The sequence below is a fragment of the Salvelinus sp. IW2-2015 genome, linkage group LG28, assembly GCF_002910315.2.
Source record: "Salvelinus sp. IW2-2015 linkage group LG28, ASM291031v2, whole genome shotgun sequence".
Lineage (NCBI taxonomy): Eukaryota > Metazoa > Chordata > Actinopteri > Salmoniformes > Salmonidae > Salvelinus > Salvelinus sp. IW2-2015.
In genome coordinates, this window is record NC_036868.1 from 15,179,140 (window position 1) to 15,203,688 (window position 24,549).

Below are 24,549 nucleotides of genomic sequence, written 5' to 3' on the forward strand. Positions count from 1 at the left end.
AGTCCTGTACCTTTGCCCCACTACTCTGGATTACCGACCTCTGCCTGCCCTGATTCTGAGCCTGCCTGCCGTCCTGTACCTTTGCCTGCCTGTGTTCAATTKAATACACTTTTGTTACTTCAACATTGTCTGAACCTGGGTCTTACCTTCAAACCTGATATCTATTGATTCTTGAATAATATCTTATATGYCACGTGGACTTAGTAGGTTACAGCTGTTGATGTGAGAGTAGTTATATTTCTCTTTATTCCACACCCAAGTGCCAGGGCTGCCATTGGGCCAAAACACTTCAAGATAATGTGGTAATGCAACAACAACAAAAATACAATTTRARCTATATTGAAATGTCACATGATTATGATCAACCCTGTGTTTGCAAAATCACAGTATGTAGTAGTATAAAGTATATTATTTATATACACACCACCGGTCAAAAGTTTTAGAACACCTACTCATTCAAGGGTTTATCTTTATTTGTACTATTTTCTACATTTCAGAATAATAGTGAAGACATCAAAACTATGACATAACACATATGGAATCATGTAGTAACCAAAAAAGTGTTAAACAAATCAAAATCAAAATATATTTTATATTTGAGATTCTTCAAATAGCAACCCTTTGCTTTGATGACAKCTTTGCACACTCTTGGCATTCTCTCAACAAACTTCATGAAGTAGTCACCTGGTATGCATTTTAGATAATTAACAGGTGTGCCATCTTAAAAGTTAATTTGTGGAATTTCTTTCCTTCTTAATGTGTTTGAGCCAATCAGTTGTGTTGTGACTAGGTGGGGGGTATACAGAAGATAGCCCTATTTGGTAAAATACCTAGTCCATATTATGGCAAGAACAGCTCAAATAAGCAAAGAGAAATGACAGTCCATCATTACTTTAAGACATGAAGGTCAGTCAATACGGAGCATTTCAAGAACTTTGAAAGTTTCTTCAAGTGCAGTCGCAAAAACCATCAAGCACTATGATGAAACTGGCTCTCATGAGGACTGCMACAGGAAATGAAGACCCAGAGTTACCTGTGCTGCAGAGGATATGTTCATTAGAGTTACCAGCCACAGAAATTGCAGCCCAAATAAATGCTTCAACAGAGTTCAAGTAACAGACACATCTCAACATCAACTGTTCAGATGAGACTGCGTAAATCAGGCCTTCATGGTCAAATTGCTGCAAAGAAACCACTACTAAAGGACACCAATAAGAAGAGACTTGCTTGGGCCAAGAAACAAGAGCAATGGACATTAGACCGGTGGAAATGTATCCTTTGACCTGGAGTCCAAATTGGAGATTTTTGGTTCCAACCGCCGTGTCTTTGTGAGACGCAGTGTGGGTAAATGGATGATCTCCGCATGTGTGGTTCCCACTGTAAAGCATGGAGGAGGAGGTGTTATGGTGTGGGGGTGCTTTGCTGGTGACACTGTCTGTGATTTATTTAGAATTCAAGGCACACTTAACCAGCATTGCTACCAYAGCATTCTGCAGCGATACACCATCCCATCTGGTTTGGGCTCAGTGGGACTATCATTTGTTTTTCAACAGGACAATGACCCAACACACCTCCAAGCTGTGTAAGGAAGGAGAGTGATGGAGTGCTGCATCAGATGGCCTGGCCTCCACAATCCCCCGACCTCAACCAAATTGAGATGGTTTTGGGATAAGTCGGACTGCAGAGTGAAGGAAAAGCAGCCAACAAGTGCTCAGCATATGTGGGAACTCCTTCGACTGTTGGAAAAGCATTCCAGGTGAAGCTGGTTGAGAGAATGCCAGTGTGCAAAGCTGTCATCAAGGCAAAGGTTGGCTACTTTGAATTATTTCAAAACATTTAATATATTTTGATTTGTTTAACACTTTTTTGGTTACTACATGATTCCATATGTGTTATTTCAAAGTTTTAATGTCTTCACTATTATTCTACAATGTAGAAAATAGTAAAAATATTGAAAAACCCTTGAATGTAGGTGTTCTAAAACTGTTGGCAGGTAGTGTATATTTATTTATACTCCCATCAAAAGTTGTCTSAAGCATTATATTACATTATCTTTATACTTATCCACATTAATGGAGTTCATTATTAAGCAATTTTGACAAAACACACTTTAGTTGTTCCAGACTCACTTAGGCTATAAGTGCATATTCTAACGCTTATAGTTAGTTATATTTCTAGGGTTAAATTGTCAAATGTTTTGACTATGAATAGACATTTTTCAAAATCAGACTTCAATCCACAACTTAAAGGCTGGGGAGCAATGTGCTTCATCTTAATGTTGCACTTCATGATCGCAAACAGGCACTTCATCTGTTGCAGTGGTTGAGGTAAGACTCGGCCACTCTGGCCAAGCCACCCATTGCCAACCTAAAGAAACAAAACCACATCAGATGTTACTGACAGTATCTTGTCCTGATATAAATCTAATATCCTGCAGCTTTATGAGAGTCAGGCCCTTGTTGTGTCATCCTAAATCCTAAACATCCATTGAATATGTTTTTTATTAAAGGGATACTTTGGAATTTTGGCAAAGAGCCCCTTTATCTACTTCCCCAGAGTCAGATTAACTCGTGGATACTATTTTTATGTCTCTGCGTGCAGTTTGAAGGAAGTTGTTAATTAACTAGCGCTAGTGCAATTGCTAACTAGCGTTAGCGCAATGACYGGAAGGCTATGGGTATCTACTAGCATGCTAGCAGATACCCATAGACTTAGTTATTTTGCTAATGCTAGTCAGCATTTGCTCGTGAAACTACGTCTAACTTCCTTCATACTGGACACAGAGACATAAAAATCACATCCACACGTTCATCTGACTCTGGGGGGAGTAGATAAATGGCCTCATTGCCAAAACCCCGAAATATCCCTTTAATCTTCCTGTTATTCATAAAAGCAATGTCAGCATCATTGTCTTCTTCACACGGTAAACACCCAGGCACAATTAACAGTTAGTACAACTAGGAGCTAGTGTGGTATCAGTTTGCAGAATTCAATTTTGATTACTGATGCTAACATAACATTTGAAATTGTACTTTCATCTTATCTTGATGTGATATTGATTTGACCTGTGTTCATGTAAAGAATAATATCAATTAATACACTTACATGAAGTTAGAACTGACTTAAACAATTGGTAAACTTCAGTTGAGAACTGCCAGATACGAGGGTCAACGAAAGAAACTGCAATCTGTGAAAAAATAACAAGAAATAAAAACTGGTTCTCCTTGTATAAAATGTGTTCTATAGAGTCACATTGTATTTAAAAGAGTGTACAAATTATAGAATACCTCAGGATGTATATTAAGCTTCTTCAGAATCTCTTTGACTGCTGCTTCATTGCGATGACACTCCAATAGTCCCTGGCTCTCATGGAAGAGACAGTCCACTGTGAGTATTACATCACCTCTGGTCACTAGTCTGCTGCTGTCAGGTACAGTGTAGTCTGGGTTGAAGGTGTGATGCAGTACTACCAGAATGACAGGTTTACCAGCTGTCAAAAAGGAATCAAAATACATGTCAACTCTAAACCATGGCTATGAGTAGCCTAGCAACGTATGCTAAATGTAATAACATGTATAAATTACTGTTGCCATTGTTAATTACTTTTACTTCGACCCATCTAAACATGGAAGACAGTAGCTGTCAGAGGAATTTGGTCAGATTACTGAATTACCTGGAATCTGCTGCAGTGCTGCTTCAATATCAGTCCCAGCACGAGAGACGATGGGACAGAAAACCATGATGAAATCACTCTCCTTTGGTGATTTCACCCCAGTTACACTACTGGTTGTGGTTAGTTGCTGTGTTATGCCCTCATGAGACCCCAGAGTATTCCCTGCTACAATAGCTAGTAGAGCTATCCTTGGCACTACAGAGAGAAAAAACATTTAGGTAAAAAATACCTGTGCTGCAACAATGGTACATTCACAAGCGTCAAATTTGTTTGCAAAGTATGTCATGAAATACATAGGGGACATTTCGTAAATATGCCCCTGAAGGTGCAGTTGTATGCGCTTTGCAGCCGCACTTTTCTTAACCTGTGCTGCAGTGCAGGGAAACGTAATAAACTGCCCAACTGTGGGTATAATATCAATGTTCGATTTATAACAGGTACTTTCTTACCTTTTGGAGAATCCTGCTGCAACAGAGAGAGAAGTTCAGAAATGACCCCAAAAAGTAAGCTCTCTTATTTTTGTATAAAAGTTAACTGTTTTTTTTGTGCTGTGACTCATTCTGATCAACCGGTCAATGTCTATCAGTTGCTGGGGTTGCTACAGAGAGGAGTTCAAAGGGGGGTGCAGTGTAGCCATGTAATAAGTAACCCTGCTGATTGCTTCATTGCTTATTGCTTGTTTTTAGCTCCCAGAGCTAATGCCCAGGCTATAACTAAGTGGTCTAATGCAGTCTTGACAGTCCAGATTCAATACATTTAATCATCCCTAGGAAAGTGTTTGGACACCAGCATAATACAGTGCATATTTTTGTACAGTTGTACAATCACATCAGCCTTTGAGCAAAGTAGCAAAATCTGAAAKTAGAAAAAAATACCTCCAGGTTTTTATGCTCAAGGGCTTTACTGGCTTCACTGACTTCACTCTTGTCAATAATCTCCCAGCCATTCTGCAAGTTAAAATACACAGTATAGGTAAGCATGCAGGAGGTGCAACTTGGTGTTAGTATTCCCAACTGAAGCTTGCATTACCCCACAGGATAAACTACATTACCTCTGGCGGTATTATGTTCACAATCGTTTTGACTGCTGCTTCATTGCGATGACACTCCAATAGTCCCTGCCTCTCATAGAAGAGACAGTCCACTGTGAGTATTACATCACCTCTGGTCACTAGTCTGCTGCTGTCAGGTACAGTGTAGTCTGGGTTGAAGGTGTGATGCAGTACTACCAGAATGACAGGTTTACCAGCTGTCAAAAGAGAGAGGGACAAATAAGAGCATTTGGAATTAGATAACACTTTTTGAGAAGTTTCTTTATGGATATTGTTGATCTGGAAATAGTCTCTGATGACAGACTGTTACAGTACACTTGGTTCTGGGTGCCAAGATTACCAGGAATCTGCTGCAGTGCTGCTTCAATATCAGTCCCAGCACGAGAGACAATGGGACAGAAAGCCATGATGACATCACTCTCCTCCGATGACGTCACCTTAGTTAAACCATTTTCAGTGAGCCGGCGATTTATTTCCTCATGAGACCCCAGAGTATTCCCAGTCAGAATGGTGAAGAACTTCTCCATCTTYGACTCTATAGAACAATAAACATATGGTGTAAGTATGTGGTTAAGCAACTGTGACACCTCAGTTACAACATAAGCATATTGAAAGAGTCTTACAGCCTGCCATCATGATGGATCTCAATTGCATGTTCCCTAGGCTAACTTCAATTGTATTGAAGCCTCTGCTACAATAAAGACATCTAACTAGCCTGCGGGAATCACTTGTTGTGCCCTTACAGGCAATGTCTGCGAAATTGATGGGCACCGACAAAATGACAGAGCCCATTCATTTTCAATGGAAGGAAAGCGGATCTCGCTAAAATGAGCACGGCCAGAGGAATGCAAAAAGTTGGAGATAGCGGAACTTCGCAGTGCGATTGACCAATTGGGGACAATAACTGTTCTACTGGTGCACAAACTTTCACCACTATGGACAGCACAACAGCAGCGTGAACTGTATATCAGCACACACGTTCTACACTCCTAAAAATAAAGTTGCAAATTGTAACCAAATAAAGGTTCTTGAGAGTGATGCCATAGGGCAAACTCATTCCACGGAGTGCGAGTGTCTGCAAGTTCTCTCMTCCCTTATACTTGATTGAGGAATTAAAGTCACTGATTAGTAAGGGAGAAATCAAAAACCAGCAGACTCCAGGCYCTCCATGGAATGACTTTGACACCCCTATGGGTCTCTGAAAACCATAAATTGGATGGTTCTTAAAAGAACCATAGAAAAATCCAAAACCAGAAATGTTTTTGCTCTCCAGGACCTGAATGGAATAGCTCTGCAGTAGGGTTTTAACCCTTATTTGCATATTTCCCAGGATGCCTTTCGAGTACATTTTTGAATTACCAGTACCACCCATGACTTTGTTAGCTAGTGACAGAGACATGGTTGTTGCATCAGGCCTGCAAGTCACATTGGTTGTTACATCAGGCCTGCAAGTCACATTATGCTGGCTTGCAAAGTGATGTGTAATTCCTATTGGAATCCAGACAGAGAGGTGATATCCAACATTTAGTATTTTTATTCACCTGTATTCAGAATGAAGTAGTTGAAACGGTAACAAAGCATCCCCCCTGTTTGGTAAGAAGCTGAGGGATGGGTCTGGAGAAATGTAACCTCTCTCAAATTCAAATACAAAGCTATGCATGCAAGCTTGCATGGACTGACCATACTTTATTTAAAAATTATAGTTTTAAACATGTTATGAGGCTATATAGTGTYCGTTTACATTGCTTACAAACCCACAAAACAAGCTTAAATTTTGGGTTTTGATGGGGTACGACAGTTCAACTAAACTCATGAGGCATTTATAAGTTATATTCTTCAAGATTCACTGGGTACATGTCATTCATTTATAAGTCCAACAATGTGCATAGCAGCTGCTGATTGCCCCTTTAAAACATCTAAACTGGAACAACCATTTCAGTAACGGGTGAAAAACGTCCAAGTAACAGACTGGAATAGCAAAGAAAAATGTATGTTATTCATATTTGAGTAGCATAGGATAATTAATCAATCAATATACAGTACCAGTCAAAAGTCTGGACACACCTACTCATTCAAGGGTTTTTATTTGAACTATTTTCTACATTGCAGAATAATAGTGAAGACATCAAAACTATGAAAAAACACATATGGAATCACGTAGTAACCAAAAAAGTGGTAAACAAATCTAAATATATTTTAGATTCTTCAAAGTAGCCACCCTTTGCCTTGATGACAGCTTTGCACACTCTTGGCATTCTCTCAACCAGCTTCATGAGGAATGCTTTTCCAACAGTCTTGAAGGAGTTCCCACATATGCTGAGCACTTGTTGGCTGCTTTTCCTTCACTCTGCGGTCCAACTCATCCCAGACCATCTCAATTGGGTTGAAGTCGGGTGATTGTGGAGGCCAGGTCATCTAATACAGCACTCCATCACTCTGGTTTTTGGTCAAATAGCCCTTACACAGCCTGAAGGTGTGTTTTAGGTCATTGTCCTGTTGAAAAACAAATGATAACCCCACTAAGCGCAAACCAGAGGGGATGGTGTATGGCTGTAGAATGCTGTGGTAGCAATGCTGGTTAAGTGTGACTTGAATTCTAAAAAAATAACTGACGGTGTCACCAACAAGGCACTCCCATGCCTCCTACTCCATGCTTCACGGTGGGAACCACACATACGGAGATCACCTACTCTGCATCTCACAAAGACCCGGCGGTTAGACTAAAAAATCTCCAATTTGGACTAATCAGACCAAAGGAGAGATTTCCACCGGTCTAATGTCCATTGCTCGTGTTTCTTGGCCCAAGCAAGTCTCTTCTTATTGGTGTCCTTTAGTAGTGGTTTCTTTGCAGCAATTTGACCATGAAGACCTGATTTACGCAGTCTCCTCTGAACAGTTGATGTTGAGATGTGTCTGATACATGAACTCTGTGAAGCATTTATTTGGGCTGCAGTTTCTGAGGTGCAGTTAATACTAATGAACTAATCCTCTGCAGCAGAGGTAACTCTGGGTCTCCCTTTGCTGTGGCGGTCCTCATTGAGAGCCAGTTTCATAGCGCTTGATGGTTTTTGCGACTGCACTTGAAGAAACCTTTAATGTTCTTGACATTTTCCACATTGACTGACCTTCATGTCTTAGAGTAATGATGGTCTGTTGTTTCTCTGCTTATTTGAGCTGTTCTTGCTATAATATGGATTTGGTATTTTACCAAATAGGGCTATCTTCTGTATACCACACCTACCTTGTCACAATAGAACTGATTGGCTCAAACGCATTAAGAAGGAAAGGAATTGCATAAATTAACTTAACAAGGCACACCTGTTAATTGAAATGCATTCCAGTTGACTACCTTTAAAAWATATATATATATATTTTATTTCACCTTTATTTAACCAGGTAAGCCAGTTGAGAACAAGTTCTCATTTACAACTGTGACCTGGCTAAGATAATGCAAAGCAGTTTGACAAAAACAACAACACAGAGTTACACATGGGATAAACAAATGTACAGTCAATAACACGTTGGAAAAATCTATACACAGCATGTGTAAATGTAATAAGATCAGGGAGGTAAGGCAATAAATAGGCCATAGTGGCAAAATAAATTACAATTTAACATTAAAACTGGAATGAAAGATGTGCAGATGATGATGTGCAAGTAGGGATACTGGGGTACAAAAGAGCAAAAAGAAATAACAAAATGGGGATGAGGTAGTTGKGTGGGCTATTTACAGATGGGCTGTGTACAGGTGCAGTGATCGGTAAGCTGCTCTGACAGCTGATGCTTAAACTTAGTGAGGGAGATATAAGTCTCCAGCTTCAGTGAATTTTGCAATTCGTTCCAGTCATTGGCAGCAGAGAACTGGAAGGAAAAGCGGCCAAAGGAGGTGTTGGCTTTGGGGATGACCAGTGAAATATATACCTGCTGGAGTGCGTGCTACAGGTTGATGTTGCTATGGTGACCAGTGAGCTGAGATAAGGCGGGGCTTTACCTAGCAAAGACTTATAGACGACCTGGAGCCAGCGGGTTTGGCGACGAATATGAAGCGAGGGCCAGCCAACGAGAGCATACAGGTCGCAGTGGTGGGCAGTGTATGGGGCTTTGTTAACAAAACGGATGGCACTGTGATAGACTACATCTAATTTGCTGAGTAGAGTGTTGGAGGCACTCTACTTATAAATGACATCGCCGAAGTCAAGGATCGRTAGGATAGTCAGTTTTACGAGGGTAAGCTTATCAGCATGTTTGAAAGAGGCTTTGTTGCGAAATAGGAAGCCAATTTATAGATTTAATTTTGGATTGGAGATCCTTATTGTGAGTCTGGAAGGAGAGTTTACAGTAACCAGACACCTAGGTGTTTGTAGTTGTCCACACATTCTACGTCAGAGTAGTGATGCAAGTCGGGCGTGCGGGTGCAGGCAGCAATCGGTTGAAGAGCATGCATTTAGTTTTACTAGCATTTAARAGCAGTTGGAGGCCACGGAAGGAGTGTTSTATGGCATTGAAGCTCGTTTGGAGGTTTGTTAACACAGTATCCAAAGAAGTGCCAGAAGTATACAGAATGGTGTCGTCTGCGTAGAGGTGAATCAGAGGGATCACCAGCAGAAAGAGCGACATCATTGATATATACAGAGTCGGTCCGAGAAGTGAACCCTGTGGCACCTCCATAGAGACTGCCAGAGGTCAGGACAACAGGCCGTCCGATTTGACACACTGAACTCTATCTGAGAAGTAGTTGGTGAACCAGGCGAGGCAGTCATTTGAGAAACCAAGGCTATTGAGTCTGCTGAAAAGAATGCAGTGATTGACAGAGTCGAAAGCCTTGGCCAGGTCGATGAAGACAGCTGCACAGTACTGTCTTTTATTGATGGAGGTTATGATATCGTTTAGGACCTTGAGCGTGGCTGAGGTGCACCCATGACCAGCTCGGAATACAGATTGCATAGCGGAGAAGGTACAGTGGGATTTGAAATGGTTGGTGATCTGTTTGTTAACTTGGCTTTCGAAGACTTTAGAAAGGCAGGGCAGGATAGATATGGGTCTGTAACAGTTTGGTTCTAGAGTGTCTCCCCCTTTGAAGAGGGGGATGACCGTGGCAGCTTTCTAATCTTTAGGGATCTCAGACGATACGAAAGAGAGTTTGAACAGGCTAGTAATAGGGGTTGAAACAATTGCGGCGGATCATTTTAGAAAGAGAGGGTCCAGATTGTCTAGCCCAGCTGATTTGTAGGGCTCCAGATTTTGCCGCTCTTTCAGAACATCGCTTAATCTGGATATGGATGAATGGAGAAGTCCAAGGGGGGGGGGCTTGGGCAAGTTGCTGCGGGGGGTGCAGAGCAGTTGGCTAGGGTAGCCAGGGTGGAAAGTATGGCCAGCCATGAGCAAAAATGCTTGTTTGAAATTCTCGATTATCATAGATTTTTCGGTGGTGACAGTGTTTCCTATCGCCTCAGTGCAGTGGGCAGCTGGGAGGAGGTGCTCTTGGTCTCCATGGACTTTACAGTGTCCCAAAACTTTTTGGAATTTGTGCTACAGGATGAAAATCTGTTTGAAAAAGCTAGCCTTTTGCTTTCCTAACTGACTGTGTATATTGGTTCCTAACTTCCCTGAAAAGTTTCATATCGCAGGGGCTATCCGATGCTAATGCAGTACGCCACGGATGTTTTTGTGGCTGGTCAAGGGCAGTCAAGTCTGGAGTGAACCAAGGGTTATATCTGTTCTTAGTTCAACATTTTTTTGAAAGGGGCATGCTTATTTAAGATTGTGAGGAAAGCACTTTTAAAGAATAACCAGGCATCCTCTACTAACGGGATGAGGTCAATATCCTTCAGGATTCTTATATTTTTATTTTTTATTTTACTTTATTTAACCAGGAGGCTAGTTGAGAACAAGTTCTCATTTGCAACTGCGACTGGCCAAGATAAAGCATAGCAGTGTGAACAGACAACAAACAGAGAGTTACATGGAGTAAACAATAAACAAGTCAATAACATGGTAGAAAAAAAGAAAAAAAGAGAATCTATATACAATGTGTGCAAAAGGCATGAGGAGGTAGGCAATAAATCAGATAATTACAATTTAGCAGATTAACACTGGAGTGGTAAATCATCAGATGGTCATGTGCAGTAGAGATACTGGTGTGCAAAAAAAGCAGAAAAGGAATAAAAAGCAGTATGGGGGGGTGAGGTAGGTAAATTGGGTGGGCTATATACCGATGGACTATGTACAGCTGCAAGCGATGGTTAGCTGCTGCGGATAGCAGATTGTTAAAGTTGTTGAGTGGGTGGCGATTTTAAGATATCCGCCGGGTACAGCGCAGGCCAAGCAAGAATGGAAGGAAAAATTTTGCAATTCGTTCCAGTCGCAGCAGCAGAGAATAGGAGGAGGGTAAATTGAGGTTTTTGGCTTTAGGGATGATCAGTGAGATACACCTGCTGGAGCGCGTGCTACGGGTGGGTGTAGCCATCGTGACCAGTGAACTGAGATAAGGCGGCACTTTACCTAGCATAGCCTTGTAGATGACCTGGAGCCAGTGGGTCTGACGGGGAACATGTAGCGAGGGCCAGCCGACAGGGCATCCAGGTCGCAGTGGTGGTCGAATAAGGTGCTTTGTAACAAAACGGATGGCACTGTTGATAAACTGCATCCAGTTTGCTGAGTAGAGTATTGGAAGCCATTTTGTAGATGACATGCGCGAAGTCGAGGATCGGTAGGATAGTCAGTTTCACTAGGGTAGTTTGGCGGCGTGAGTGAAGGAGGCTCTGTTGGCGAAATAGAAAGCCGACTCTAGATCTGATTTTGGATTGGAGATGTGTGATATGAGTCCTGGAAGGAGAGTTTGCAAGTTAGCCAGACACTAGGTACTTATAGACTGTCCACATTATTCTAGAGGTCAGAACCGTCCAGGGTGGTGATGGCTAAGTCGGGGGGAGGCGTGCGGATGTAGCAGGACGCAGCGGAACAGGGATTATGAATGAAGACATGCGATTTGGTTTTACTAGCATCGTTAAGAGGCAGGGCGATTGAGCCACGGAAGGAGTGTTTGGAAGTCGGCATTTGAGAAGCCTCTGTTTGGAGAAGTATGGTCCTTATACATCGGTCACAATAGAAGGGCCATGAAGTATACAGAATGGTGTCGTCTGCGTAGAGGTGGGAACAGTTCAGTTCAAAGGTATTCGAGACACCAGCCCGTCTAGTAACTATATAACGACCTAACGGAAGCAACATCATTTGGATATAGGTACCGTCACAATGAGAAAGAGTCGGGAGTTCACCGAAAGAATTGAATCTCGCCGTGCTTTGGTACCGGGCAGTGCGAGGCGTCCCAAGGGTTCCCCTGCTCAAGCCAGCCGGCCATCATGATGAGACTCAGGCTCGAGCGGTTAGGACGATGAAGGAACAGTTCATGTGTCGCCCTTCACGTATTTTGACGGCACTGAACTCTGTCGTAGCAAACGTAGGTTGGTGAACGCAAGGCAATTGGCAGTCATTAGAAAACGCTGAGGCTGACTGAGTCTCTGGCCGAGATGATATAGTAACCTCGAGAAGGAGGTAGCAGGTTGATGTTGGAGACAAGAGTGCGAAGAAGCCTTGGGTCCCAAGTGGCTGGTTCGATCCGAAGCAGTCGATGAGGGACACCAAAGCAATAAGACAAGAGATTTTATTCTTTGTGTGGTCTATGATATCGAAGCTTGCGCACCTGGCTTGATAATCAGGGGATTTGTATGTTAGTTCGGAGGAGAAGATGTGTTGAGTCGAGTTATCTAACGGCTTGAAGTGCGCCAGACAAGAACACCATCGTCCAACCGTCCTGTGTACCGAAAGTCCTGGGGACGTGCGATAGAAACACGGCATTTGCAACAGTGCGGCTGAGACAGTGTTAGTGGGCGGTGGGATGCTTATTTTTCGATGATGGTGTGCAGCTTGTCGAAGTGCTGTTAGTTGGTTTTGTGATGAACACGAGTGAGCTTTTTCGAAGACCTTGAGAGTTAGGACCGAGCAGTCGCTGCTAGGGATGGAATTATAGAGACTCTGTAGGCTGTTTTTGGAGTTCTCAGGGGTAGGTCTCCCGTGCTGGTATGGCATGGGTCGATGAAGATGGGGGGTTGATCCGGGCTGGGACTATGGCTTTTCTCACATCTCCTTTGGGGGATCTGGCGGAGATGAAGTAATAGAATGGAGTAGCGTTTGATTTAGGCGCAGCTGTAACATACGCCTTCGGTAATCTTACGGCCGGGTTTGGGCACAATATGGGTCGGTCAGAAGGACAGTTATTCGAGCAATACTTGAAAGGGGGGATCCATGAATTGGTGGTCTAAGTCCATAGCTCGATATTTGTAGGTGTGGTCGGAGCTGGTTTTTCCAGCTTCGTTTCAGAGAGGACATCTGCTATCTGGATTTGGGTAAGTAGCGTTGAAGCCTGGCGGGGCGGCTTGGGGTGAGTAGACCTGAAGCGAGAGGCGGGGAGCGGGACCCGGGGCGAGGGGAGACACAGGCCAGGGGGGGAAGCGTGTGCTGTTGGATCAAAGGAGTGGGTGTGGACTTTGTCCGCCAGGAGGAAGGCAAGTGGCCACGCGTCATATGAAGGAAAAGCTGCTTATGTCTGAGTTCTTCGACTACATAGGTCCTGGAGTTGGCCTATGGCCAGATCTCCAGACCTCAGGAAACGCCAATAGGAGCAAGTACTTTTATTGCGTGGTGGGTGAAACCGGGAGGTGTCTTAGCTGTAGACAATGTCTTCCCAGTGCGAGTTGAGGCTGCCCAGCTGGGAGGAGGTGTCTTGTGTCTGCCATGGGCTTTTACAGTTATCCGCAGAACTTTTTTTTGGGAGTTAGAGGCTACAGGAATGGGCAAATTTCTCGCTTGAAAAAGCTGGCCTTGTTGCTTTCCTGACTGACTGGGTGTATTGGTTCCGTGACTTCCTGGAACGTTGCATATTCGCGTGGGCTCTTCGATGCTGATTGCAAGGTGTCGTGCCAGGGATGTTTTTGTGCTGGTCGAGGGCCAGTCAGGGTTCTGGAGTGAACCGAAAGGGCTATATCTGTTCTTAGTTCTGCATTTTTTGAACGGAGCATGCTTGTCTAATATGGTGAGGAAGTAACTTTTAAAGAATGACCAGGCATCCTCAACTGACGGGATGAGGTCAATATCCATCCAGGGTACCCGGGCCAGGTCGATTAGAAAGGCCTGCTCGCAGAAGTGTTTTAGGGAGCGTTTGATAGTGATGAGGGGTGGTCGTTTGACCGCGGACCCGCAGCGGATACAGGCAATGAGGCAGTGATCGCTGAGATCTTGATTGAAGACAGCAGCGGTGTATTTGGAGGGCAGGTTGGTCAGGATAATGTCTATTAGGGTGCCCATGCTGACGGATTTAGGGTTGTACCTGGTAGGTTCATTGATCATTTGTGTGAGATTGAGGGCATCTAGCTTAGATTGTAGGACGGCCGGGGTGTTAAGCATATCCCCGTTTAGGTCACCTAACAGTACGAACTCTGAAGATAAATGGCGGGCAATCAATTCACATATGGKGTCCAGGGCACAGCTGKGGGCTGAGGGGGGTCTATAACAAGTGGCAACAGTGAGAGACTTATTCCTGGAAAGGTGGATTTGTAAAAATTGAAGCTCAAACTGTTTGGGCACAGACCTGGATGGTATGACATAACTCGGCAGRCTATCTCTGCAGTTTATTGCAGCACCGCCCCCTTTGGCAGGTCTATCTTGACGGAAAATGTTGTAGTTGGGGATGGAAATTTCAGAATTTTTGGTGGCCTTCCTAAGCCAGGATTCAGACACGGCTAGGACATCAGGGTTGGCGGAGTGTGCTAAAGCAGTGCGTAAAACAACACTTAGGGAGGAGGCTTCTGATGTTAACATTTATGAAACCAAGGATTTTACGGTTACAGAAGTCAACAAATGAGAGTGCCTGGGGAATAGGTGTTGTACTGGGGGCTACAGGGCCTAGGTTAACCTCTACATCACCAGAGGAATGGAGGAGTAGAATAAGGGTAWGGCTAAAGGCTATAAGAATTGGTTGTCTAGTGCGCTGGGAACAGAGAATAAAAGGAGCAGATTTCTGGGTGTGGTAGATTAGATCCGGGGCATGATGTACAGACAAGGGTATGGTTGGATGTGTGTACAGTGGAGGTAAACCTAGGCGTTGAGTGACGATGAGAGCAATTGCATCTCTGGAGGCACTAGTTAAGCCAGGTGAGGTCTCTGCATGTGTGGGGGGTGGGACAAAAGAGCTATCTAAGGCATGTTGAGCGGGACTGGGGGCTCTACAGTGAAATAAAACAATAAGTACTAACCCGAGACAGCAGTAGACAGGGCATGTGACATTAGAGAGAGGCATAAAGCCATCACGGGTGTTGATTGGGAGAGCTAAGACAACAACAGGTAAATGGCAATGAATGGGCAGAGAGGGTCAGTTAGGTATGCACAGGACCTGATTTCGAGGCTGGGGCCGATAGATAAACAAAAAGAGGTACCGCGTTAGTGAATAGTCCAGCAGGCATCAGCTGTGTAGCCGAGTGATCACAGGGTCCAATGAGCAGCAATAGGTGAGTCAGGGAGCAGCAATAGGTGAGTCAGGGAGCTGTTTGGTAGTCGCTACTATGCTAGGCGAGAGGGAGACAACGGCGTTCAGAAAGCTAGCGGGCCGGGCTAGCGGATGGGTCTTCGGCGACATCGCAGCGGAAAAGCCTGTTGAAACAACATCGGACGATTACATTGGCAGACCAGTCGTGATGGATCGGCGGGGCTCCGTGTCGACAATAAAGGGTCAGGCCAGTTGTCAAAAGAGGTATTGTAGCCCAAGAAGTTAGCTGGTATATGGGCCTAGCTCAAGGCTAACTGGTGCTTGCTTCGGGACAGAGGCGTTAGCTAAAAGTAGCCACTCAATTGCAGCTAGCTAGCTGCGATGATCCGGTGTAATGGTTCAGAGCTTGCGGCAGGAATCCTGTGATGTGGTTGAAAGAATAAAGCTGGTTGAAAGAATGCCAAGAGTGTGCAAAACTGTCATCAAGGCAAAGGGTGGCTACTTTGAAGAATCTCAAATATAAAATATATTTTGATTAGTTTAACACTTTTATGGTTACTACGTGATTCAATATGTGTTATTTCATAGTTTTGATGTCTTCTCTAATATTCTACAATGTAGAAAATAGTAAAACTAAAGAAAAACCCTGGAATGAGAAGGTGTGTCCAAACTTTTGACTGGTAATGTACATGCAAAAACATAGATATTAATACAAACTATTCTAAAAAATCTACCTGCAATAGAGCATGCTGGGAAATATGATAATAATGGGCATGGTTTTGGTTCAATGCTGGTTATTAACACCAACAATGGGGTTATTTTACACCACTGAATTTTTATTTAACTCTTTACAGTGTTAATWTAATTATTGCATCGACACTAGAAATGTTACACTGACAAATCAACACTGGCCAATTTGCTGTGTGCTATGAAAGGGACACATCTGCAGGCTTTCTATACATTTCAAAAACCTTTTAGAATTCTGAAGAACTGTCGATGCAAGGTTATTCTTGGGCAAGAGTTCTCCAAGAAACCGGACTACCCATCCCGGATCCGGGATCATTCTCATCAGAAACGCTGACTAGCATAGCATAGCCTAGCGCCACAGGGATATAATATAATATAATTTCATGAAATCACAAGTCCAATACAGCAAATGAAAGATAAACATCTTGTGAATCCAGCCAACATGTCCGATTTTTWAAATATTTTACAGCGAAAACACAACATATATTTATGTTAGCTCACCACAATATCCAAAAACACACCGCCATTTTTTCACAGAAAAGATAGCTTTCACAAAACCCACAAATAGAGATAAAATTAATCACTAACCTTTGAACAACTTCATCAGATGACAGTCATATGACATCATGTTATACAATACATTTATGTTTTGTCGATTATGTGCATATTTATAGCCACAATCACTGTTTAATTGGCGCATGTTAAAATGGCTCCAAACATAGCGAAAAGTAATTCAGGCATATGAATACTAATACTCATCATATAAACTTGATGAAAATACATGTTGTACAATATAATTAAATAAACATCTTGTGAATCCAGCCAACATGTCCGATTTTTAAATTTTTACAGCGAAAACACAACATATATTTATGTTAGCTCACCACAATATCCAAAACACACGCCATTTTTTACAGAAAAGATAGCTTTCACAAAACCACAAATAGAGATAAAATGAATCACTAACTTTGAACAACTTCATCAGATGACAGTCATATGACATCATGTTATCAAATACATTTTATGTTTTGTTATATGTGCATATTTATAGCCACAAATCGTGGTTTTACATTGGCGCATGTTCAGAAATGCTCCAAAATAGCGAAAGTATTACAGATAGCACTGAATCAGAAATACTCATCAAACTTTGATGAAAGATACATGTTTAACATATAATTAAAGAACCTGGTTCTTATAAGCAACCGCTGGTTTAGATTAAAAATAACTTTAGTAAAAAGCACAGCATGCATTAACCTGACACAGCGCTCAGCCATTCTCCGCCATGTTGGAGTCACGAATACGAAATTACATCATAATATTCCTTACTTTGATGATCTTTCATCAGAATGCAGTGCCAGGAATCTAGTTCTCACAATCAAATAGTTTTTTTGTTTTATAATGTCCATTACTTCGTCGAATTAGCAACTTTGGCTAGCATGTGTAGTTCACGTGTCCATCGAACTTTCGCTAATGAACGAAAACTTCAAAAGTGAGTATTACAAATCGAATAAACTGGTTAAACTCAGTTGAGAATCAATCTTCAGGATGTTTTTTCTCATATATATCCAATACGTCCCAAAGGAGCATTTCTTCATGTCTATCTACGCATTGCAGACAAGGACATCACATGCGTAGTGTGCGTGGCCGTAAAGAACTGGCAAGTATGCGACCGAGTCACGTCCATTGGCTTATCCGGTCCAATCAAGCTATATGCTTCATTCCACGTTCTACTGCCTGTTGACATCTAGTGGAAGGCGTATGAAGTGCATACAGATCCATAAATATAAGGCAATTGAATAGGCGATGCCTTTCACAGCGACCCATTTCAGAATTTTCACTTCCTGTTTGGAAGTTTGCCTGCCATATGAGTTCTGTTTTACTCACAGATATAATTCAAACAGTTTTAGAAACTTCAGRGTGTTTTCTATCCAATAGTAATAATAATATGCATATCATATGATCTAGGACAGAGTACGAGGCCGTTTAATTTGGGCACAAATTCATCCAAAAGTGAAAATGTCGTCCCCTATCCCTAAGAAGTTTAAGAGCTGAAGAAGTACCATCATTTAAGAACCTTCATTTTTTCAGTGAATGGGCGCACAAAAGTTCTGCACCATGGACAGCACGAACTGATAGGTAGCAGGCCTATTGTTTTCAGACACAACCTTTTTTGCCAGATGCCCAGATGCCTATTCCCCTGAAATGTTGAAATGTTAAATAAATAGAAGATGATTGCAATACTGATCTCGGGACTCTTTGATATCCTGCTACATGCGGTTACCACAAGTTAATTGGGACCCAGATACTTGATTTCACAGTAGGCATACCTTTTGGAGGTTCCTGCTGCAACAGAGAGAAAAGTTCAGAAATCACACAAGATTGTATTATAAAAAATGGATAAGATTACAAGGCTTTATTGCATGATGACGTCACCCTTATTAACGCTGCATATTTAACATTTAATTAATGTCAATGATCTAATTTAATTGTACAGTTGGTAATATCAGCTGATAAGAACCAAAGTTTGAAATGAGAGTATATGCTACACATACAGTACCTGGATGTTATTCTGCTCATAGGTCTCCATGTCATCTGCATTCCCCACCTTGAATAAACACACTTTAACACTCACCACTAGAACTCAAAGCACACGATCCAAAATTGAATGAAACACCAAATGTGATTTTTATTTCAATTAGCTAATTATGGAAAATTGTCTCGTAATCAAACTTCAACAAAAAACCTATTAGAAAACGATAACAGCAGCAACCTTAATGACAGCCTTGCTTGAAAGCTTGGATGATTTCTCGCTGTCGGTGGGAAGTTTGTTTACATCTTGAATTGATTCTTGAATGTTAGCGTCTTTGTTAACGTCTGTAGGAAGTGTGTTTGGTTCGCCTCCTGTGGCTGAGTAGTTTCCCATTGCATCTGACAAGAGGTCCTCTTGAGGCCTACTTAAAGGTGCTAAGATTTCCACCTGCAAATATACCTAATGTCAATAACATATCAATAGAAGAAAATGAATAAAAAACTATGATAGAGAGGTCAATTGAACATTTGCAGCATCTTTACCTCCTTATTGTTCATGACTGACTGTATTTCACTGACCCTGCAGAGCGACACAGACATGATCACCTGTTACTGAAATACAGACAAGATGGTAGCTGAATCCCAATATGGCAACCAAATCACAATGGGCGAGTGCGTGTGTCGAAAGGAAAGGAGTGAGCGTGTCGAGAGGAATGGGTGTGTCGAAAGGAGTGGGTGTGTCGAAAGCGCTCTGCTATAGGTTAGACGGTTTTGATTGAACTGTGAGTTTTTTTTCTTCCATTTCTTATTACGCAACTACCTTACATTGAAATATAGTTTGGACTTCTGTTTTCAAGCCAGATGATGAGTCTCAGTCATATTTAAAAGTGACTTATTAAAAGTATTTACGATGGGGTGTACTGTTGCTTCATGTGTTGTTTGTGTGTGATTACTGTGACGTTCACCCTGATATTGGCTACGAGGTAGCTATTTCCCATGCCGTTGCCAGACAGTACATTTACATTTAAGTCATTTAGCAGACGCTCTCATCCAGAGCGACTTACAAATTGGAAAGTTCATACATATTCATCCTGGTCCCCCCGTGGGGAATGAACCCACAACCCTGTCTTGCAAGCACCATGCCTCACCAACTGAGCCACACGGACCACCACAGTATGCTTCAAAAAGCAAGCTGGAGCAAAGGACTGTGCCCGTGTTTCCCTCATGCCCTCCCCATAGTAGTAGACCAGTTACAGTTGAAGTCGGATAGTTTACAAACAGCTCTACCAAATACATTTAAAACTCATTCCACAATCCTGACAGTTTAATTCCCCACTCCAAGAAGTCCTTGTCTAGTCAGTAGATCACCACTTTATGTAAAAGTAAAAGTCAAACGAATGATAGGAGAGGAAAATGACGTTCCATATTCATCTTTTATTTCTTTCATCACATTCCCAGTGTCAAAAGTACATACACTCAATTAGTTGGTAGCATTGCCTTTAAATTGTTAACTTAGGTCAAACGGTTCGGATAGCCTTCCACAAGCCTCCCACAATAAATGGGGTGGATTTGCCCATTCCTCGACAAGCTGTTTAATTTAGTCATTCTTAGTAGTAGGTAGAAGTCGAGCTTCTCTCACTCCAATACCTTGACTTTGTGTCCCTAAGCCATTTTGCCACAACTTTGGAAGTATGCTTGGTCATTGTCCATTTGGAAGACCCATTTGCGACAAGCTAACTCCTGACTGATCTTGAGATGTTCTCAATATATCCACATCATTTTTCACCTCACGATCCATTATTTGTGAAGTGCACCAGTCCCCCTGCAGCAAAGCACCCCCACAACATTATGCTGCCACCCCCATGCTTCACGGTGGGATGGTGTTCTTCGGCTTGCAACCCCCATTTTCCTCCAAACATAATGATATTATTGGCCAAACATGTCTATATGTTTTCATCAGACCAAGGACATTTCTCCAAAAAGTACGATCTTTGTCCTCATGTGCAGTTGCAAACTGTAGTCTGGCTTTTTATGGCGTTTTGGAGCAGTGGCTTCTTCCTTGCTGAGCGGCCTTTCAGTTAGATTCTATATAGGACTTTTTTTACTGTGGATATAGATACTTTTGTACCGTTCCTCCAGCATCTTCACACTCCTGGCTGTTGTTCAGGGATTAATTTCTAATACATCTTTTACCACCCACACAAGAAGGTATCATCTCTAGGAGAAAGAACGCGTCTCCTTCCTGAGCGGTATGACGGCTGTGTGGTCCCATGGTGTTTATACTTGTGTACTATTGTTTGTACAGATAACCAATATACCTTCAGGTGTTAACAAGAAATCTGTGGAGTGGTTGAAAAACAAGTGTTAATGACTCCAACCTAAGTGTATGTAAACGTCCGACTTCAACTGTATGTATGTATGTATGTATGTATGTAGGTATCAAGGGGACATCTACTGAACAAAAATATAAAGTGTAAAGTGTCGGTCCCATGTTATATGAGTTGAAATAAAAGATCCCAGAAATGTTCCATATGCACAAAAAGCTAATTTCTCTCCAATTTCACATCCCTGTTAGAGAGCATTTCTCCTTTGCCAAGATATTCCAAAAAAACTCATTCTGATTGGCTGGGCATGGACTCCCCTGTGGTTGGGCCCCTGCCCAGTCATGTGAAATCCATAGATTAGGGCCAAATAAATTAATTTCAATTGACTGATTTCCTTGTATGAAATGTAACTCAGTAAAATCCTTAAATTGTTGCATGAAGCGTTAATAACTTTGTTCAGTATAGATGGTTATCAAAATGTGTTTTTATGGTGTATGCCAGACTGCTATTCTACTTTAAATAAAATCCCGTGGAGAGAAAAWGGCCACGTTAGCTACCGCCGGCGACACTACCATGATACCCAGTATGAAGCCCCTTAAATTGGCAGGCACGTTGATACAACACTGCCTGCAGTGGTTGCCGATTTACTCGTCATCCAGCTCAATCAACCACGAAAAACGGTTTTGAGTAGCAACAAATCTGCCCAATAGCTGACTTGATTTCTTTCGACACACCCACTCGCCCATACTCCGATTGCCATATTGGACTGCAGCTACCTATACATGGAAATACAGTACATAGCCTAATTMTATTGTGGCTGGGGCAAGAAAAATATGCCCAATTTAATAATATATATTTTTTACTTGCACAATACTCTCACGATGTCAATCAACAGAGAAAATAAACAAACTTGTCACAACGTCAGGTTTGGATGAGAGGGTCGTCAAATACCAGATCAAAAGTCGTATTATCTTAACAGGTTATGTAAACACGTCTGTACTGCTTCTACTTTCACTCTTGAAACATCCTCCCGATTTCCAGTAATCAGAAAGTGAAAGTGTAAGTATGCACAGCCCGTTGGTCGGGGATAACGTTCAACGCATTATCAACCAACACTCTCGCTCTGACAAAAATAAATGTATCTATTCGGTTTTATTGGTTACTTTCACAACAGTTCATTCTCGTCACAACAATACAAAATGTTCTGATAAAGTAAAGGTCAAATTGCATTACACAATGCAAATATTGATTGGTTTAACAATAATAATAATCTGCATGAATTTGTGAGTCATTATGACGATTTCACTGACCCTGCAAAGCAACACAACAGGGATCACCTGCTACTGAAATACATAGCTAATTACATAGATTATGGCTGAGGCAAGAAAAGATGTGCAATTAAGAATATCAATTCGTTTAGCTACTTACCGCACAATACTGTCACGATGTCAACCAAGACAGAAAAATAAACAAACTAGTCACAAACATCAGGTTTGGATGAGAGGGTCGCTCAAATACCAGATCAAAAGTCGTATTATCTTACTTGATCTGTCTGTCCGACTTGCTCTTTCCAGTAATCAGAAAGTGAAAGTGTAAGTATGCACAGCCCGTTAGGCGATCATTTTCAAAGCATAATCAGCCAACACTCTTTTGCTCTGACAAAGATAAATGTATCTATTCGTTTTTATTGGTTACTGTCACAACAGTTCTTTCTTGTCACAACAATACACCATGTTCTGATCAAGTAAGGTCAAATTGCATTACACAATGCAAATATTGATTGGTTAACAATAATAATAATCTGCATGAATTTGTGAGTTCATTTACTGACTATTTCACTGACCCTGCAAAGCAACACAGACAATCACCTGCTACTGAAATACTAGCTAATTACATAGATAATGGCTGAGGCAAAAAAAGATGGGCAATTTAAGAATACATTCGTTTAGCTACTTACCGCACAATATTGTCACGATGTCAACCAAGACAGAAAAAAACAAACTAGTCACAAACATCAGGTTTGGATGAGAGGGTCGTCAAATACCAGATCAAAAGTCGTATTATCTTAACTTGATCTGTCTGTCCGTACTGCTCTTACTTTCACTCTTGAAACGCACAGATAGAACAATGAGACAGATATTTAACCGGATGTATAAATGTAGTGAGAGGAAGCCCACTGGACGGCAGCGGCAGAAGGATGAAACAAGATGGATTTTGGCCGACACTCTGTTATGAACAGAGTGGACTAAGTTTTGTAGACTTTACCCTTTGCAAAMGTTTTTAAAAATCGCGTTGTTTAGAAGGATTGCAAAAGCAAATTGAGTTATTGCACACGCAGACAATAGCGCTCTGAAATCGGAGTACATAGCCACAGCGAATTTACGAACGCATCCACGAATAATTTGTTCCCATTGGAAACGACAGGCTGGGGTCTAGCTTGGTTTAGTAATACAAAATATTTGGTGCAAGTGTCAGTAGCATCCTTGGCTCCCCCTGACAACGGTGAGTCAAGGAMATTTCTGGTTGCGACAACCAATCATATAGCAATTTGTAACCAACAAGTAACCAATAATTGCACTCACCAACCAATCTGAGACGCCTGTGCAACCAAGRCGTAACTAATAATTGACCAAATAGAAAAGAGGTATAGAATTGGCCGGAACTAGAAGAGGAGCGTCTCCTCTCTGTCTCTACCGTGAACATTTAATTAAACTGTAACGTTTTAAACTTTGGTGGCTTATGTTACCTTTTTCTGAAATCAGATGTTTTGTTGTCTGTCGTTTTCGATTGGAATATCTAGTAGTAGCAGGTAAGATCAGTGCATTAGGCTACATCACGTTAGTAGAGTTGACTAACAACTTAGCTAGGTAGTTACAGTACTTACAGTAACAGTAGCTAGCTGTGTGTTTTGACTGGTTTTCAAAATAGTTTGTCACATCATCAACAAAGTAGTCTGTCAGCTAGGCATGGGCAAAATGGCCAAAATATAATATCAGGTTATAACAAAATATATATTTTATGTTTTTGAATAATAAAAGTTATACATTTGCTTTATGAGTAGTGTGTGAACCTAGGGTGGCAACACATACATTCTAAGTGATTTCAATGGGTCTTTCCCTATTCTGATTGTTTTATACTGTTAACTTCAACTTAAACCAAAAATATTTAATATATTTCTGCATTCCCTGCACTCATTTGAGATCATTTCCACACTGCCACGAAGGGCAGCATGATATGGGCAAACCATTTAGGCCTTATTTTTAACCAAATGTTGCAATTGAGATTTAGAGCAAAACACTTGGGTAACTGTTGGAATCATGGAAATATARTAGTTATTCTAATTCTATAGTTAGAATATAATAGTGGGCACTTTGAATACAGTGTTTAACATGCCAACAAATGAAAATGCCAGGGAGGAGTTATTGTGACAGGGTASGAACCAAAGGGATGGTCAGTGTTTTCTAGGGACCCTAAAGTCTTTGGCTACATTTAATGTTGTCTCTTAGCTACTTCATGTAGCTAACATATTCATGCATTGCGTAGTCCTCTTTGATTTAAAAGATACTGTTGCACAAACAACATGCTGATTTAGGTCACACCATCCCTGGTATTATCTGGCTGTACAGCTAGCTATGTTTGCTCAGACTCAGTACATTTATTAGCTAGCTAACTAGCATTAGTGGCTAAC

At 41.7% G+C, this 24,549-nt stretch overlaps 1 protein-coding gene across 5 annotated transcripts; it reads right to left on the reverse strand.

Annotated features, from left to right (window-relative positions):
• Positions 1-221: 221 nt before the first annotated feature.
• LOC111954606 (uncharacterized) lies at positions 222-23,330 on the reverse strand. 5 transcript variants are annotated; one of them, XM_023974472.3, is made up of 13 exons: positions 22,819-23,330; positions 19,081-19,117; positions 18,779-18,985; positions 18,566-18,613; positions 18,336-18,351; positions 5,065-5,259; positions 4,725-4,921; positions 4,549-4,620; positions 4,123-4,138; positions 3,674-3,868; positions 3,288-3,490; positions 3,106-3,187; positions 222-2,367 (listed from the first exon to the last, which is right to left on the reverse strand). In XM_023974472.3, the coding sequence occupies exons 2-13, from the start codon at positions 19,093-19,095 to the stop codon at positions 2,273-2,275; spliced, it is 1,341 nt and encodes a 446-aa protein (XP_023830240.2). In that variant the 5' UTR covers positions 19,096-19,117; positions 22,819-23,330; the 3' UTR covers positions 222-2,272. The 5 variants fall into 5 exon arrangements, with proteins under 5 accessions (XP_023830240.2, XP_023830235.2, XP_023830237.2 ...); XM_023974467.3 differs by having other exon boundaries at positions 19,081-19,149; XM_023974469.3 differs by having other exon boundaries at positions 18,336-18,348; positions 19,081-19,149; positions 22,819-23,329.
• Positions 23,331-24,549: the final 1,219 nt, after the last annotated feature.